The sequence below is a fragment of the Rattus rattus genome, chromosome 4 (assembly GCF_011064425.1).
Source record: "Rattus rattus isolate New Zealand chromosome 4, Rrattus_CSIRO_v1, whole genome shotgun sequence".
NCBI classification, from domain to species: Eukaryota; Metazoa; Chordata; class Mammalia; order Rodentia; family Muridae; genus Rattus; species Rattus rattus.
In genome coordinates this window covers 150681743-150701615 of record NC_046157.1, presented here as the reverse complement: position 1 = coordinate 150701615, position 19873 = coordinate 150681743, and the positions used below count along the sequence as shown (strand labels likewise).

The 19873-nt window shown below is 43.1% G+C and overlaps 1 protein-coding gene across 3 annotated transcripts in view; it reads left to right on the top strand.

Annotated features, from left to right (window-relative positions):
* The window catches only part of Epha4 (EPH receptor A4), a 142797-nt gene that overhangs the window by 49618 nt on the left and 73306 nt on the right, over positions 1-19873 (top strand). For all 3 annotated transcript variants that reach the window (XM_032901430.1, XM_032901432.1, XM_032901431.1), the window contains one exon: positions 16540-16695. In XM_032901430.1, coding sequence (XP_032757321.1) covers positions 16540-16695 — 156 coding nt within the window. The remainder of the gene's footprint in view (positions 1-16539; positions 16696-19873) is intronic.

Below are 19873 nucleotides of genomic sequence, written 5' to 3'. Positions count from 1 at the left end.
CACTTAAATTCCGGTTTGAATCATGTTCAGGAATCTGGCCACTGGTGGGATCCCGGGGAGTCATGGTGCTGTCATGAGGCTGCTATCAAGGTGTGGCCCTCCTTAAGTGGTCAGGACCTGGCTACAGAACAGGGAGGTGTCTTGAGCCTAATTAGCTGTGGAGGTGATGGCCCTGCACAGGTGGCCTTAGACATGACTCATGGTGAGAGATAGAGCCAAGGGGAAATCAGAAATCACTCCTCTGTCACTTGATTGGAATCTCGAGTCTACTTAAGGAAATGTTTTTTGAGAGTGAGGTGGAACAAGGTTGGTCTCCTATGTCACTGATATGGAACTTGACTCTTAGTCCCTTCCCTTGGTTACCACTTCAGGGGCCTCTTAATAGACCTCCTCTCTCGGATAGTAATAATTTGGCTGGCCCACATTCCAATAGCCAGTGAACTCTTTTTTTCCAGAGCACTGAAGATCAAACCCAGGGCCTTGTGCATTCAAGGCAATCATTCTGCCGCTGACCTATATCTTTAATTCCTAATGGGATCTTTGGGAAATCTGTAGCGAATCCCATTGTGATTCTTAGGATGGCGCCCGAGACTTAAGGGCTGTTGTTTGCATCTGTCTTCTAGGTTCCTAGCTTTGGCAATCCCCTCAAAGCTCCAAATAGCAAACCTCTGCTCTCTGTTCTGTCTTCCACACTTACCCAGGATGCAACATTCCTGGCCCCTTGTCTGCTTCCCCATGCACGTTTCCTCCTTCCTGCCCCTTTCTTAGCTCGGGTTCCAGCCCAGGCTGACTTGCTTCTCCTGCCCTCTCCACATGCTGACTTCTATGCTTGCCGCTAGAATGTGTGCCTGCTAACACACAGACCTCGTGCAGCATCCCCTACCCCATGCTGATCCCTGCACAGGGATATCTAACTACTCCACAGCATAGCGTGGACGCTCTCTTTCCTCCATAGTCCCAACATTCAGGGCACTGACAGGAGGATCGTTGTAACTTTGAGGCCAACCTGAGCCTGTTCTACAGTTAAGAGTTTTCTAGACCAGCCTCAGTCGCAATGTGAGGCCTCTTAAAAATTAGAAGTTCATGAGTCTTGGGAATCTTGTTGGACAGGTAAGATAAAGTTGAGTTTGAAGAATGATCTTAATGGGAACAAAGTTGTGTTATAGATGACCTCAGACCTCAATTCCTAGATGACCTCATGACTCAATTCCTCAACTCACTTCAGGGATGTGGCCAAGCTCAGATCTAGGAATAAACTACCTTGACACAGGCTTAAACTGTCATAGGCTGTTGCAGAGTCACTGGGTTTATATTAAGTATATATAAAGTAGGTTGGTAAATACCAAAGCTGGAAGAGACGAGTCAGCTTTTCCATTTCCGGTTCCTACTTCATATCTGGTGTTCACTTCTGTTTCTGCCAGCCTGAGGAATGGACTCTTGGTTATGTGTATGACAGGACCTGGAATCTTTTTTGGTTTTTCTAGGCAGTTTATATCTGTGTAGCTCTGGCTGTCCTAGAACTCACTCTGTAGACCAGGCTGGCCTTGAACTCAGAGAACCATATTAAAGGCGTGGCAGCCACTACCCCACGAGGAATTATGGAATCTTAACCTAGTTTAGAGGAGAGCAGCTTAGAGCTGTCCTTAGTGTAACCACCTATTTACCTTACAACATTGGTCACACACACATACATACACACACACCCCAGAAGAAGGATTTATGATATCACTGTTATTATTTTCCCTCCAAATCTGAGCCGCGTTCCAATCATCCTGTTGTCGCTAGGGGGAGAAAATAAGAATGTCTGTTGTAATTAACAAAATGCAGGACCTGTTTCAGACTTTTGAACGCACAAAGATGATCTACTTGCTAAGTCTGGGTGATTGGAAGCACCTTGTAAGTTACTCAGGGATGAATGAAGAAGTATCAGTTACTCAGGGATGAATGAACAAGAAGTATCAGTACTGAATGTCATACATAACCCCCTCCCATTCCCCAAATCCAGGCACAGTACATCTTGTGAACAAACCCTCACATGCCGTCTATGATCACTTCTGGGGGCTGGTCTAAAAATCTCTCTGGGTAAATAAGTATTTTGTAGCTCTGGGGTGATTTTAGGTTATCAAATTTGCAAAAATTTGCTCTTCATTGGTGATTCCAGTTTGTTCCTTTCTATCTCCTCTCCCCTTCCTTGCCTTTCTCTCTTTTATTAATTACTCTTCTTCCTTATCTTTTTGTTCTTCCCTCTTTCCTTCCTCCTTCCTTTTCTCTCTTCTATTATTCATCTTCCTTAACTTATTGTTCTTCCTTCTCTCCTTCCCTCTTCCCTTCCTCCTTCCTTTTCTCTCTTCTATTATTCATCTTCCTTAACTTTTTGTTCTTCCTTCTCTCCTTCCCTCTTCCCTCCCTCCCTCCCTCCCTCCCTCCCTCTTTTAGAGGGAGGACACAGGTGCTCCTTATGAAAGGCACCTCCCTACTCTTTCTTCTTCCATGACCCTAGATTGAGAGAACATTGAGCATCATACCCTGTCTATTGTTTTGTTTCCATCCCTGTTGCTCTGCTTTGATGTGGGGAATATTAAATGAGAATGAACAAATCTGTGGCTCGCTGGTCCCTGTTTGTGATTTATTCTTTACATCTGGAAGTGATCGCCTGACCTAACTGATAATCCCTCCCAACAAAAGATAATCATGTTTTAAGTCATCCGCATAAGTCAGATGTACTTGAAAGGGACAAAGAATTCACCTGTAAGCACTTCTGGCATCTTGCCCTTTCCCATGAATTCAATCTGATGTCAGAGAAAGCTGGGCTGCCAGGGGCAGCACTTGCTGAACCACCCAGGGTCCCTGAGGATAGGACCAGCCTCTCTGGTCAGCTTGTAATGAGCATCTAGAGACCAGATCATCAGCCCTTCATACTTTGCAAGAGGGGATTTGAATGCTGATTCATCTTGCAGCTCGGGATGTGATTCAGTAGAGAGAGCTCACTGGTAAATTCCTGGTAGGCTGCTAGGTTAGACTGTGCAATTTAGATGGAGTTCTTAGGACAATGACACTTCGGGGTTGATGAGTTTGTAGTGCATAAAATTGTGTGTGCATGAGCACACACACAAGCGCACACACACACACAACACTCAGTCAGCTTTCAGGAGTGTGATGGAGGGTAAGATGGTACTAGCTAAATCTGCGTTATAGCAAGATCATCAGTGCTGTCCCAGGTGTTTGGGATGCTGGTCTTTGCAATGACCCCCTTGTTCTGCACTGCATCAAACTGAAAACAGACAGTGCAGCTTCTCCATAAATTTTGCTTGGTCTAGACGAGGTCTCTTCAGGGAACTCTTGGAGAGGTTTTATTTTGTTCTTCTCATCAGACATAAAGCAAGGCTGGAGTAGTCCAACACATATAACATTAAATGCTGGCAGATAGTTATATAAAATCTTTAATCCGCTAACATGTAATACCAAAACCAGATGTTTAGCATGATCGTATCTGCTTAACATAAATCACTTTTTAAAACATCATGTAGACCCAGAACTTTAAAATTCTCTTTCAAAAACATTCACAGCACACGAAATGTTTGAAGGACACAAAGGTGACAGTGGTCCCAAAACTCTGAGGAAGAAAGACACTGCTAATTACCAGAATTTTTTGGGGTGATGGAGGGTGAGGGGTTGAGTTCTTTTAAGCCTTGTCTACCCACCCTATTCCGAACTCCCACTGCTGCCCTGAAATCAATCCTCAAGCCCCATCAACATAACAAAAGGAAAGAAGCTCAGCCAGCAGTTATGACTCCAGTCTTTTCAGAAGCATAAATCATGGTTGGTGACAACTCTGGCTATAAAGTCGTTTGGGTGACAATGACTAGCTACGCTGCCTGAGTTAATCAAATAATTATTTAACACGTGTTTCTCTTGCTCTGGCCCCAGCTTTACAACATTTTTCATACCTTCTCAGTCTCCCTTGCAGCCTTTAGTTTTAAATAAACAGAGAAACTAAGCAAAGGAGGGTTAACTTCAAAGGTAGGAACAGAAGTGCTGTGCCTCCTGTTGGTTCTTGTGCAGGTCACCAGCTTAGTAAACACCTTCGGTGCCCACCCTACCCGCCTACAATTTTTGCAACTACTGTTTTAGTTTCTGCAGGTGGACCTGGCTTCCTGGAGTTGTTTTTTTTTTTTTTCTCCAATCGATTGATACTTTGGGGTCTTTATGTCATTTTTTTTTTACCCTACTGTTACCTTCCACTGCTTAGCACATCTGTATCACCTGGCAAGGTGAATCAAAAGAATCTCCCCTCCCTCAAAATCTGAAGTCTTAGTCTACTAGACAGCGGCCCTTCAGATGTGAGAGTAAGCTGTGATCTGCTCCCTCCCGGGTGACAACAACTTCATAGTCTCACCCATTTAGCTCTTAGAATGTGTTCAGTCAAGTAGTCCTCATGATTGCTAATGCGATCATTAGGAAAAGGTTGAGCTCCTGCTTGTTGAAACACCGGCTATCACTCCATATCTCCTAGCACAGGGCTGTAGTTACAGTGATGCTAATCCACACTGATCCTGGCATTAAATTGGGGTTGAGGGAGAGAGAGGGGGGAGGGGGGAGGAGAGAACAGCTGTCCTGATCTGTTGCTGTCTCCAGTGGGTCTCTAATGAGCGACTCATCTGAATGCACCCTAAATATCAAAGGGGGACAAAGACAAAGGAAACTCATCCGACAGCCCACGCTCTGTGAAATGTCATGGGGGATCAAGGTCACTGTTAGTGGCTCCTGACTGCCATGTCCTGCCTGTGACAGATGTGCCCCCCATAAGGATGGTAGCTTATTTGAGTCTTTCAAAAGTCTCACCAGATAGTACCAGTAATTTTACATTCAAATTAAAGGTAGACATTTGTTTCACAATGCAGTGTTCTCAGCCTTCAGTTCATCCTCATGTATTTGGCTTTCTTCATATTTCTTTATACTACTTAATTAGTAACCTTTTTGCAGTAGCGATCTAGGATCTTGGATGTGTGAGGTAAGTCAAGGACTCTGCCACTGAGTATGTCCTTAATCATTCTCTCTCTCTCTCTCTCTCTCTCTCTCTCTCTCTCTCTCTCTCTCTCTCTTAATTTGTAAAAAATTTTGGGGGTTATTTGTTTAATGTAAATAAACATTTTGACTGCGTGTGTATGTGCATGCCACATGCTTGCTGGCTGTCCGCAGAGGCCAGAAGATGGATCCCCTGGAACTGGGTTAGGATGGTTTGTGAGCCCCTGTGGGCCCTGGGAACTGAGCCCAAGTTCCAGGCAAGAGCTGCAAATACTCTCCTTCCTCCTGGGGTGTTTCTTCAGCTCCAGCTTTGATTTTTCTTTATCATGTGGCTTTTTAAATGTTCGGCCTTTGAATAATGCACACTTCAGTATGTTAGGCAAAGGGATGCTTCCATTTTTTTTCTTGACCTCGAGCCATTTTCTAGAGTCATTAATTAATTCATTCAAGTTCTGTTCACTTATGAAATCAGTTGAGGAAAATCAAGTTGTTTTCTTAATCTCAGAGTTTACCACAGAAAGCTATAGGGTTCTTGTGTAAAGTTTAGAAGGAACGCCATCGTAAGAGGGGAAAATAGATAAAATTTGAAGAGCTTGTACCATTTAGGTACATTTAGGGTACTAGCCTGGTTAGTTTCACCCCCTATCCCCAGTGGTATTCAAATATGTGATTTGCCTTTTTTTTTTATAGTGAAATTTCAATGTCCTAATTGGGAAAATGAGGATAAGATTAGAGTAGGAGTGAGGGATCTTTATTTAGCAAAATGCATTGTTTTAAAATAACAAAGAGAAAAAAACCCTTCAATGTGATTACGGGTTGCTGTTGTCGGCTTCTGTTTTAAAGTTGGTACCACTTTATCAAGTTGAAATAATTTATCCATTTGTTTCTACCCGCCACCCCAAATGTGCATGGAAGATGGCACAGTTGTTAAACTGCTTGCTCCTAAAATATGAGGGCCTGAGTTTGATTACCAACACCCAGGCAAAAAGCCAGGCATGGACCCGTAATCTTGGATACAGTGGAGACCTGTAGATCCTTGGTACGAGAAAGGGTTTCTTTCTTTCAAAGGTAGCTAGGCTGGCCAGGATTCATTTCCTGAATCATCTTCTTTTCACCATATAGCCAATCCCATAGATTGTGAAGTGCCTCCCCACCAATGAGGCATAAAAACAGTTTGGCATTAGCCTCAGTTTGGTTTAGGTTTGGGTTATGGTGCATCCTTTTTGCAAAAAAGAATTTCTTACCCAGCTTCTTCTTTGTGTTATCACTGAAATTCTTAATTCTTAATTCTTTTGTAACACCAAGGCTTACTAGCCGGCTTATCCTGATGTGTGAACTTCACTTAACAGTGTGAGAGACACCTTCTGAAAAGCCAAGGTATGGTAGATCTTCCCCAGGGCAACAATACCCTAGCTTGGCCTCTGGTCTCCTTGAACACACTCTTGGAGTTTGTTACAAACACAGGATAGCTTCTTCTTCAGAGAAAACGGAATGGCCATACAAAGCTTCAGGAAGTACTCTAAAAAAGCCTGACCAAAAAGCCTGACCGCCAAGACAGGATGTATTAACAGTAGACTTCTTCCCTGTATCCCTCTTTGCCAATATTCAACAACTTTCACAGAGTTCATTTAAAATGAGCACGTTGTATTTGAATTTGCTCCTTGAGGATTTACTGCACCTCGCCTGAAAACCATCCACATCTGACATTTTGGAATTACCCACCTATTTATGGGATTATACTGCCTTCTGTTCATGAAAGAGCAAGGCAATTTTCAGCACACTTTCTGTCATTTCCTCCCCTTGTCTGTTTTTCTGAAAGCCAGCTCTAAAGAGAGAATGAAAGGAGACGGAGAGCCCAGATAGGTCTGGGCTCGTAAGAAGAGAGAGAGGGAGCTCAATATTGCTGGAAAGAAGGGACCCACAAGAACCCTCACCCCATCACTTACCCAATTAAAACTTTTGCTAAGTAAAAATTATCTGCTACTTACTTTTCAGCTAAGTAAGTTGTAGTTACTATGAACTTAATTCAATTATTATTGTAATCTCAGTTTTTTTTTAAATAAGGGTAGACTAAAATGATAATGGATAGAAATTGTATTTAGTTTTATTTTTAAAAAAGCTAATAGTAGGAAGAAATTCAGTATGGCTTATCCCTGTTTTCGCCCCATTCAGGAGACAACACGTTTGCAACAGGTAACTCTGAGTCAGCAGCTTAACCATACCCCATACTTCTTCATTCCTTTGGGGTTTGCTTTACCCAATCTCCATCACTTCTGCAGATGAGAATCAGAATGTGGACATTTACATTGTTTGTCAAGCTCACATATCCAGTAAATCGATACATGACTTTACTTGGACACCCAGAAGACCAGAAGCTTCCTTCTATCTGATGGTCTCCATCCAGTACTTTGTCACTGGGATTAGTCTTTGTTTTCAATCTGTCCTCCTGAGTCACCTTGGATTCCAGGAATCCAGTGTTTCTCAGATGTAGGCAGTTATCAGTGAGGGTGGGTCCCAACCTAAAGCAGGAGTACTCACCTCGAGAGACCCACCTTTGTTATTGTAAAACCCGGACTTCTTTGGATCCTTTTACCAATCTGGTTATTGAGGAAATGATCAATAGGAGGATTCTTTGGGTGGGTCTTGTTTCTGCATATTCTGGCCTCACCTCTCTATTCTTCCTCTCAATATCTGCAAAGTGGGCTTGGTAGGAGTGTCTGGGTCCCCTCTTCTGTTCCTCTTCCATTTTATGGTCACACTGATTAGGGTTCTTATTGTTTTTTAATCATCCATCCCTTGACCTTGAGGCGGGGCAGCCAAACTTGTCTAGGCTGCCCCAGCCTGAGCTTTTGTTCCTCAAACTCAACAGACTAAGAACCAAATCTAGACCCCACTGTTCTTCCCATGAATCATTGCACAGTTTTAAAGGAAGGCGGAGGTGATGGAATAGTTACATAAGAGATCATTTCGTTTGACTATGGCATCCTTTATTACCTTCCTGCTGTTTTTGATTATAAAACATCTCTGTCCCAAATATCTTCAACTTTTTAAAGAAGGGAGGCCCAGCCATTTCTTAGCAAACTGGCTTAAACTCTGGAAACTTTGTGTCTCTACCACCTCCTGAGAGCCTTTGAAAACGGTGTGTTTAGTGACCTTTAAAAACTATTTGGTTTTATTTTCTTGTACTTATTATCAAAGAGCCAGAAATATGTAGAAAAAAAGAAGGGTTGGGAGTCCAGGAGCTAGTGTTAAAAGGCAACAGTGATATCCGTAGGTTGACGTCACGGGGTGCTGATTTCACACAGCACTGGTTTGGTAAGTTTGCCTTGATGTGGGTTTTGAGATGAGGCCTCAGTTTTGCTCAGCTTGGTGCTCTCAGGTTCTAGGACTGGACAGACTTACCCTGGTGCCTGGTGTTTTTGAGCAGGACCTTCAGCATGTATTTAAGGTTACTTCATTTCAGGTTCTGTCTTCTAAGTATGAAGGGCATATTATTTATGTCCAGAATAGTATAAGCATTGTCCTGCGTCATTTGTTCATGCATTACAAAACTCTGACACACCCCTTCCCAAACTGCACATCCTCTAGATTAAAAAAAGAAGAAGAAAAGAGTGCTTCTGAACTTACTTGCTTTGAGCTATGCATTCACTTTTTCATTAAGAGAGGAGGCTGGAGCTGGAGCGATTGCTCAATGCGCTTGATCTAGTTCAAGTTCTAGCACCCATGTAGAAAGCCTAGCATGGCTGTGTATCTAACTGTAAGGCCAGTTACTATGGAGACCATGGGTGACAGGATCCCCGGGGTTTGCTGTCGGCCAGCTTAGCTCCAAGTTCAGTGAGAGAGACCCTGTCTCAAGAATAAGGCAGACAGTGATAGACCAGGGCACATGAAATCTGCCCCTTCACCACACACAGACAAGCACACACATACAAATCTCTCTCTCTCTCTCTCTCTCTCTCTCTCTCTCTCTCTCTCTCTCTCTCTCTCTCTCTCACACACACACACACACACACACACACACACACACACACACACACACAAAAGATGTATCTGTTTATAGTTGGGCAGTTCTCAGAACGGGGTACCTGCTATAGCAGGGTTTTTATTAGCCTCAGAATTTTAAAGAAATTAACATTCTTGGGCCCCAGCAGACAATAGTAAGCATGGAGCCTGGCTTTGGCTTAATAGTTGCCCATATCATTTGGGCAAAGCAGACTAGAAGACACTAAATGGAGGCTAGAATTTACTGAGCTTCAACACCCTAAGAACTTAGCTCAGTTTCAGCTCTTCATTGGTCCTCTAATGTCACAAAGTAGAGCTTAGGAATCCCCAGCATAATATAACTCCTTATATCTTGCCGAGCTCTTAGGCCCTTCTCTGTGCCTATCTGAGTTAGGGTTGGAATGAGCCTATCTCTACAAGGCACAAGGCAGAGAAAGCTTTTGTCCCCGGAAGTCACTAATTATCGATACAGGAAATGAATCTCAAGACCCACTATTATTGATTTAAAGATTTAGTTTGTTGTTAATTATGTGTGTGTTTCTGTGTGATATGCAAGTCTGGTGCCTACCTCAGCCAGAGACAACAGTCCCCTGGAGATGGACTTACCTACTGGTGTGAGCTGCTCAACTTGGGTGATAGGTCCTAAGAAAGAACAATATGCATTCTTCTCTTAACAACTGAGCCATCTTTCCTGCCCATCATCCTCAATTCCATCATTATTTAGACAAAGCCTCTTTCTTGTCTAGCTTAATCTGGCTGTAATTCTCTACTATCAAGGGTTGACCTTGAACCGCTGCAATCTAAGGTGTACGCCTCCACACCAAATCACGGTCTTCCCTTCCAGTTCTGGGTAGTCAAGAAAAGATGTGAATTTAAAAGTAATCAATACTGAAATTGCAGAATTTTGAAAGAGCTCAAAAGTGATCTGAAAATACGGTAGCAATGTCCCCCCCTCTCTCCCCCCCAACAAAGTCAGGCTACGTCATTTAATCAAAGAAAGAAAAATCAATTTAGAGGTGGTGTATAATAGTAATCTGTTTACAATAAGGTAAGATGATAGGAAGTTTCTATTTTGCAGTGACTGTTAGAATGCTCTTCAGTCAGACAAAGAGAGCAGGGGCTGTAGATTCCAGTCCTTTCTAACATGCTCCAGAAAGGAACCTTGGGCAAGGCATTCATTTTAGACCGGCTCAATCGTTGGCTGACAGTATTGAGCCCCCTGAGCCCAATTCAGACTGCTACCAGTTTTTATATGACCTGAAAGCTAGTAATGTTTTTATGGATGGCATTTGCAATTGATTTGTTAATAGAAAATGCTTTCCTTGAAGACCAATTAAGAGAAATGTTATATCTCCAATAAAGAATTCTGTTCTCCTCATTAGTAAATATCTAATACAAAAAAAAGTAATTAACCATTCCAATTAGTTCAAATCGTACCACTAACAGTTTGTTTTCTATTTTGTTACATAGTATCTTTCTTCTTCCGAACTTGCCTGTAAAGCCTAAGTTATTTACTATTTGGCTCTACGGAAGGGTTTGCTGACTCCAATGAAAGCTAATCTTTAAGGTCTTCTTAATGGTCCACTTTCACTTATTAATATAGCAACGTGATTTGAATAATAGGTATCTGGCAGCATTCGGCCATGTTTACTGCTTATGAGTGGAGCAGAGTCTGGGAGTCCTGATCCAGAGCCTCTTTCCTATACCAGCTGCCAATCATCACCAGAGAGCTTTGAGAATATGAAGTAGCAGAAGACGGTAGCAACATTAGATAACATGGTTTAGAAGTGAAAGCCAACCTTGTTGGTGATTGGTCTTTTTTTTCCCACCTCAGTTTCACAATCTTTGCCGGGAGGAGGGTTGTTGCCTTAGTGTTTCCAACTTTTCCAAATGTTCCTGGGACTTGCACATTTTTATGAAATCTTGAATACACAGCAACCCTTTATCGTACCGATTAGTTTCCTCATCATTTATTCTTTCATTATAATAGAAGCAAACACTTAATTAGAGAAGTGATTTATTGGAATGGTCACTAAGTGCCTTTGATATTTATACTCCAAAATAAACATCGTGTCTGGTACACAGAATGCAGAAAATGTGCACCTCTATCGCATCCAGAGAAAAGTGGAGAGGCCTTTGGGCCAATAGCCAAATACTCCCTCGGGACCAGTTTGCATAAATGACTCAAATTCTCCTCAGAGGATTCCTATTGGAATCTCTCTTCTGACCTTCTGGAGGTTCTATTTGAAATACCAGTATGGCTCCTGGGAAGGTAGCCTTTAACTGCACCCCCCTGACCCCAACACCCACGTGAACCACTGTTTTGGACTGTAATTCAAATTATGTTTTACATAGAGATTAGCTACTTGAAACCGGAGTTTAAGGAAATTGATCAGGTTTGTGAGATAGGTTCTGGGTGTCTTGACAAAGGTTCCTGGGAGTGTCTGGTATAGTTCCATAGCTTACAGCATCTTCTTCATCAAGGGCGCCGGCGTGTTCGTGCGTTCGTGCGTGCGTGCACCTTCCAGGCTCAATGCTACTGTTTCCAGAGCAATGGTATACAAGAGAAATATAATGGAAGATTGTAGAGTAAGTTTAAGGTTTTTACTAGTCACACTGAAAAACAGTGGGTGGACATGTTTTCTGCATGTTTATGCGATGTGAACATGTATATGTGTATGCGCTAGTGTATGGAGGCCAGAGGGCTACACTAAGTGTTCCACATTGTTTTCTGAGACAGGTCTCTTTGAATCTGAATCTTGCTGATTCGGCCACCTTGGCTGGTCATGGAGCTCCAGTATAGCCTGTCTCCCTAGTGCTGGCATTAAAGGCACATAGTACACCTCCTTTTTTGTTTGGCTGTTGGAGAATCCCAATTCAGGCATCTCTCTTGCTGATACAGCAAACACCTTCATTTTGCCTTGAGGGATCTCCCCGAGCCCTGAGAAATATTGTAAAAGATGAAATGCAAGACAGTGGCGTTTTATTTGTGATTTCGCTAGATACTAATTGTAAAATGAAGCAGGTTTGTGTGTGTATACATAGTAGTAGGTTGAGGTTAGGTGCCTGGAGTCCGGAGTGTATTTTGCTCCTATAGCTGGTCCCATATAGGCCAGCTTCACCCCAAGCTCCCAGTAGGATAGTGGCAGCTCTAGAGGATCTCAAACCAGACAGTGGCTCCCGGATGACAGCAATGACTGGTGAAGGCAGCCGTGAGAATCTGGGTGAGAGCTGTGGGACATCTCTGTACTTCCCCACCAGTCTGAATTAAAATCAGAATTTTGCTGAAAGGTCCACCTCACTACAGTGCATGCAAACCTTTCGGGTGACATGAACTCTGGAGTTAGATGCTTGTATGACTTCGAAGTTTTCCTTTTACAGCCTTGGATTCTTGCATATCTGCAAAATAGCATTAGTACTTCAAGCACTTGGATCCTTATGACGACTAATTAAATAATTTGTTTGACATCTGTCACCAACATGGCTGTTATTAGTTCTTCTACAAATTAGTTTAAAATCATCTATGAAGACAACTAGGTGCTGTGACTCTTTGTAATTCTAGAAGAAAAGTGGCCATACTGTGTTGAACTTTGGCTTGGAACTCAAGAACCCATAGCCTTCAGCCTCCCGTGTGCTCTCTACACCGGGTATTCTTTAAGGAGTAGGTATAGCCAGCTCATTGCATCTATAATCAAAGCAGAACAAGAAATCCCTATAAGTTAAAAGTTCAGAATTTACATTAGCTTTTGTTTGGTATGAGACACGGTCTCAACTGCGTAGGCCGGGCTACTAGAACTTATGGTTCTCTTCCTGTCTTATATTCCTGTGTCCTGATTCTGCTACCTTTGGTGAAGAATCTTAAAGTTGCAGTTGTAGGTATACTAAGGACAGGAATGTGTCCTTTTCTTTCTTACCCTCCTCCGTTTTCCTTTATTTTATGTTAACATAAATAAGTGATTAAGGTGAAGCTAAAGGGATTGGCTAGAAGTTTGATGTACTGAGTTCTTTCCATGAGCAACAGAGTTCAGAGGACCCATCCTGACTGACCATCTTTACTGGGACATACAGGAGGAAAAAAAGACCTTCTTGAGGAAACATGTTGGATTTGCTTATAAAGTCATTCGCTTTCAAAAATGCAGGGCAACAGTTCTCGACTCAGAAGAAAAAATGACGAGAGATAAGTATATGTCAGCCTGCATTGTACCAAGTGCATCTTTCACAGGAATTACCTTGCAAATAAAAGGGACGGTGAGATTCTTAAGTAGAGTGGCGAACAGATGCAGGATGCACTTACGCATCTATGGGCTAAATTCTGAAAGGCTGAACCACACAGAGCAAAGAAATGCACCAAACCATCAATTTAGCAGGTCATTTTGAATGTAGGCAGCAAAATGGCTGTGTGTGTGAAAAGCCACTGCTATATTTTGAAAGAGCCTTTCTAAGAATCCTGAAATATTAATAACATGGTCTTAATGTAGTTAAGGGTAGCAGGGACTGCCGAGAATAGCACAATGACAATTCAGTGTTTTTTTTTTTTTTTTTTTTTTTTTTATGCTTGTAAAAGCAAGAAGTTAAGAGATGAAAATAGTCAATGTGTTGAAAGAACAGTGGCTTTCAATTTTCTAAATTGGTATAGAACTCTGTATTTCCTGACTAAACCCATTTGTCCTTGGCAACATGTTGATATGAACGTCGAGGAAGAAAAGAAACTGTACAAACCCAAGCACTTTCTCTCCCCTTTAAATTCACTGAAGAAGCACAGTGCGTTTTGAGCTTTTAACAAATTGGAAGAAACATCCTCCGGTAGAATCCAGTGTTTTCGTTATCATACTGATCGGTCACTGACTAATTTCTATCAATTATCACCTTCTACTCTCACCCTGCAACATGAAATGTTTATGTTTGAAAATGAAAGTGTGCTTGAATTAGGCAGGTGTCTGGTCCTGTAAGAAAAAGTCCTTTTCCCCAGATTGGCATTTAGACAAAAGCTCCCATTCCCCCAGGGGCTGAAAGAAAGTTCCTGCTAGCTAAAATGGCCTTCTCTCTGTGGTTAGAGGAACTTGTAGTGCTCTATTAACATATGACTGGTGCCTACTATCTTGACAAGGTCAATGCTAGCCTCTAGGCTCCCTCAGTCACTACACACGTAAGTCCCATCTCAGCTCACAAGCCCCCTTTCTTCCATTCACCTTGAACTCTAGAAATCTTTCCCCTGGTCCCTTCTCCGCGCTCTCCTAGGAGATGGTCTTGGCAGTTTCTATTCGACCTTCTTTACTGAGTCCATTTTCATTCACTAGAGACATACAGAATACATTTTATACATTTTTCTGTAAGACACTAAAATAATTTGTGTCTTGTTGGTACTCCCAACATAGTTTCCGTAGTTGCTTTTTTTTTGTCTTATGTGACTCACTGAGTGGCATGTGAGACCCAGGGAGTTTGAGCATTTGTTTAGGACTCTTTCTGTGTGACGGACCACAAGACCTGGCCTTACTTCTTCCTGCCAATGTCCGGGTTGCGGATTTTCATGAAAACCCTAGGGCCATCTTAAACACGACCCAAAGCACCTTGCAAGCTGAACCATATCTAATTATGGGATGCATATGAACTTGGGAGACACATAAATCACAGCCACCAAAGCAATTTGTTTTTCTAAAGATGCTTCGGTCCAGTGAAAGACCGAAAGGCAAACAAGGGAGAGATTGATCTGGGAGCACTTTTATTGTTGGTGCTCCACACGCCATAAAGTTTTGGCTCGTTAAGGGAATTCCATAAACAACTTCAGTTAATAAGAGTGAAGTAACTGTGCCTTTCTGAGCGCCTGCTAAGGTCTTTCTCTGCTCGTCATTATGGGAAGAGGAGGAAAATCCTTGCAGGCCAGGCCAAAGGGTGAGGAGGCAGGCTTCACTGGCTGGTGTGTGGGTGGATGCTTCCGGACGGATGGGGCAGCTCTCTGCGGCTGCCGAGTCTGTGTAGTCTTACCAAAGAGAATCCAGCGAGTCCTTTCGGAGAGGTCCCTGCACCGCTACTGTGTGGTTGGTCTCTTGCATGTCGAGCTGGTGAGATATGCAACGGGTCCTTCCTCCACACCGGTTTTGGTAGTGTTGACACATTCCGAAAACATGGTGCATGAAGCTAGCATAGCAAAGCTCACGCCGGGGAAATTGTGGGTAGCTCATTTTCTTTCCCGACCTCAGATGTTATGGAATAGCTTAATTATCAGCGTCCTTATCTGTGACCTTGACGACGGGGCCAGTCAGTTTTTAGTTTAGGTTAAGATAGGGTGTGGGAGGAAAAAGAGGGGGAAGGGGGCAAAGCCCTATTAATTAATTTTTATGATGAGATTTCGGAGCAGCATTGACGTTTTCCACATTAGCGAAAGCAGTCTTCAGTGTCCGTGTGATGTTTATAAAGTTGAGATCATGGAAAGCCGATCACAGGTGCCTAAAAGCCCGTGTTCCCTGAATGAATTCACCTCTGTAGGGTGCGCATGCAGGGGGCAGAGGCTGTATGCTGAAAATGATGGTCGGGGAATCTGTGCCCTTGAGAATAAACACCGTTATTAGCTGGCTTAAATACGCTACTTGTCCTGTCCTGCCCCAGAGTCTATCTTTAAGTACCCTTCATTGTATTGCCCTGAAAGGAAACGGCTCACGCAGTACAAACTCCTGTCTTTTATAAATGCTTTCGTTTTACTTTCTATTTGAGTCTTCCCGTAACCGTAATAAGGAAATAACCGCTGACCAACTTTTTAACATTTGGACACACTTCCATCCTGTTGAATAAATCAAAGATCCCCACCCCCAACACACACACACACACACACACACACACACACACACACACACACACACACTACCTTCAGATTCAAAAGTAAGTGGTTGTGTGTCCAAGTTCTGGGGGCAGAGGACTTGGAGGTCAAAGCTGCGGTGTAACAAGTTGCAGTTACCTGCTGGAAGCTTTCTTCCTTTTAAAGACGATGCTTTGGAAAGGGGCTACAGTAAGGTGGGTCAAGATAGTGCCTCTAACCCTGAGATGTTCCAGGAAACTTCGTCTTCGCTCTACATGATCACAGTGTCCTTTGGAGGCTCTCTGACACAAAATCAGATTTGCCCGTGAGCCTTGAAGAGAAGCTAGGTCCATAGTTGAGTTGGCAGAAATGCTTACCTAGCAGGCAGAAAACTCTTGGGTTTGATCACCATCCCTGCATAAACCAGGCAGGGTGGCACATGCTTGGAGCCCCAACACTTAAGGAGAGAGAAGCTGAAGGGAGAAGTATGAGAAATTTAAGGCCACCTTCAGCTACAGAGTTTGCCTGAGTCACATTAAGCCCTATCCATTCCTGTCTTGGGTTGCTTTAGCCTGCACTTCAAGTCAGGTGATCATGGCTACCTTCCTACCATTACCCCCACCCCACCCGGACTTCTGCGCTCAAGAAAATGCCTTCACATGTTTTGCTGTGTTGCTTTTGCAGCGTTTCACATTGGCTTTTCTTTTTCTCCTCCCCTGTAGCTTGCAAAATTGGATATTACAAAGCTCTCTCCACGGACGCCACCTGTGCCAAGTGTCCACCGCACAGCTACTCTGTCTGGGAAGGAGCCACGTCCTGCACCTGTGACCGAGGCTTTTTCAGAGCTGACAACGATGCCGCGTCCATGCCCTGCACCCGTAAGTGGTTTGCTTGTCTCTTGTCTTCTGCGATGCCAGCGGCTTTCATTACCACCTAGCAGGGTGCTGCCAGGACTTCTCCCAGGATAACCTTGCAGGGGGCAAATTAGATATCAAGCTCACAGCCCCTTCTATCATAGCAGGCGCAAAGCGTATGAAAAGGAAGGCTCTTTCTCCGCTGGTTCTGGTTGCCGTCAAAAAAAATAATAATAATAAAATAAAAAAATGCACAGCTGCCAACGGACTACTTTGTGGAACAGAAATTGAGTGTTCAGGTTGTTTGACAGTGTAATTACAGCTGAGAATGGAATTTATAAATGGTTTTACCATTGCATCGAGGGCTGGGGGCAATCTGACAGGCACAGGAGAACTAGGTAGAAGGTAGGCTTTGGGAATGTTTTGGGCCCAGAAGAAACGGCTTAGAGTACACTGAGGTCATTGCTTTGGTTGTCCTTCTTCCGTCATAGTTTGGTGTTCCTAACACTTAGGCCAGGACCCTAATAAATGCCTATTTCATATTAGGCACTTAATAAATGCTGGGGGAATGAATAGACGGGGTTGGCAAGTCTGGTTGAAGCTGGATAGGACAGTCTCACACCTTCTTTGAACAATGTTCCCAAGGTATTACCATAGGCCTCGCAGTGCCTGTGACCCTGACCAAGGCAGACATGAGGGGTCCTGGGTGTTTCCCTCATTCTGCACTAGCTGAGAACTGTCTTTGAGGGCACAGCCTGGTAATGTAGCTTATAGGACGTCAAGTCCAGGAATTGTTTCTCAGTCCGTGGTTTACTAGCCTGCGAAGTCTTAATTTTCCCATGTGTTGAACAGAACTAATAATAGAGAACTAATAATAGCATTTGCTATGTATCTTTGTTGTGGAAAGCATTTTATTTAGAGATTTGCGGGATTTGTTTGCAATATTTGCAAATATTTGGAATGAGACCCAGTTCTAAACCTGAATCTCATTTATGTTTTATGTTACCTTCACTGCCCGATGGCAACTTCACACGGTGCTTACAGCGTGTCTCTGTTTTCACTGCAGACAATGTGACATCAAGTGTCCCCTTATCACATCATCACTCCTACACAAACAACATCAGGTTCTAGAGCACATTGGAATTTAGGGGTTAGGAATATTTCCCTCTATCTCTCTGAGGACAGTAGTTATTATCCTCATGGTGGTTGTGTGCCTATAACATGTAAAACAATTCTACTTGGCTTTTTTATATTTTACTATTATAATTTTTTGATTTTTTTTTTGCATATTTCATTGGATATTTTATGTATTTACATTTCAAAGGCTATCCCCTTTCCTGGTCCCCCTGCCTCCTATTCCTCCTCCCTCTGCTTCTATGAAGATGCTCCCCTTCCCATCCACCCCCTCCCTGGCATTCCCCTACACTGGGGAAACAAGCTTTCACAGGACCAAGGGCTTCTCCTATTGATGCCAGACAGTGCTATCCTCTGCTACATATGCGGCTGGAGCCATGGGTCCCTCCATGTGTACTCTTTGGTTGGTGGTTTAGTCCCTGGGAGCTCTGGAAGGGTCTTGTTGGTTGATACTGTTGTTCTTCCTATGGGGTTGCAAACCCGTTAGCTCCTTCAATCTTTTCTCTAACTCCTCCATTGGAGTCCCCGTGCTCAGTCTGATGGTTAGCTGCAAGCATCCTCATCTGTATCAGTAAGGCTCTTGCAGAGCCTCTCAGGAGACATCCATATCAGGTTCCTGTCAGCATGCACTTCTTGGCATCAGCAATACTGTCTGGGTTTGGTGCCTATATATGGAATGGATCCCCAGGTGGGGCAGTCTCTGGATGACCTTTCCTTCAGTCTCTGCTCCACATTTGTCCTTGTATTTACTCCTGTGAGCATTTTCCCCCTTCTAAGAAGGATTGAAACATCCACATTTTTGTCTTCCTTCCTTCTTCCTGAGATTCATATAGTCTGTGAATTGTGTATCTTGGGTATTCTGAGCTTTTGGGCTAATATCCACTTATCATGCATACTATCCATTACCTATGAATTTCATGAAGTCATTGTTTTTAATAACTGAGTAGTATTCTACTTGTAAATGTACCACATTTTGTGTATCCATTCCTCTGTTGAAGGACATCTGGGTTCTTTGCAGCTTCTGACTATTATAATAAATAAGGCTGCTATATAGGAACACAGTATCATAATTGTGATCTTGAAATACTACTATAAATTCCAGATGGACCAGCGTGGGCCAACATCAGTGAACCTAGAAGTCATTCCTGGTTTTTGAGCAGTTCAAGCTGCAGGGAGGGATTATTCTGTAGTACAGTCAAGAACCACCCACCCTTAGTGGAAAGAAAGAGAGAAGTTTGAGGTCCACCCTTGACCTGTGCTGAAATTGCCATCCCTTCTGGATTGGCTTTTATAGCAAGGAATCTACTGTGATGACAGCCTACTGTGGTGATGTAAATACTATATGTGCCCAGCACTTTGGATGATTAAACTTGATCACAAACTCACACTGTAGTGCCATGTATTGAAGGACTCGTTGGGGTTTTTGTGTTTTTGTTTTTAAATAAACCAACTGCTAGATCTGAGATACCCTGACCAGCACAGGGATGGAGCTGTGCTGCCTGAATTCTCAAGTACATACTCCTGGGAGGTTCTCTTTCTTGGTATCCCAGATCAAGCAATAAACTTCTAGAATTAAAGAGTGCAAAGGGATCTAATCTAGCCTTCCATTCATTCATGGCAGTTAAAGGTCTCTTAAGCACCCTCCCTTTTTAATAACCATCCCTAGACTAAGTTTTTTGTCTGCATGGTCTCCCCACCACCATCCTTGTTCCCTTCCACTGGCTTGCTCTTTAAACCTTTATCTTGAGTCTTTCAGCTAGAAGGTGGTGGTGCACCCCATTAATCCCAGGGAGACAGAGGCAGAGAGGCAGATAGTTCAAGGCTAGCCTGGTCTTCAGACTGAGTTCTAGTATAGCTGGGTCTACACAGAAAAACCCTGTCTCAAAATAAAATAAAATAAAGTAAATAAAATATCCTGAGTATTTTTTATTCTGTGTTAAACTTGGTTATTTAAGAATGAATGCCCTGCCTCTGTCTGCCGGCACTACCACAGAACAGTGGAGTGGTGGGAACGTGGGGACAAGAGCAGGTTTAAGAGGAAGTATTTCAGGCTGGTGTTTACATAATA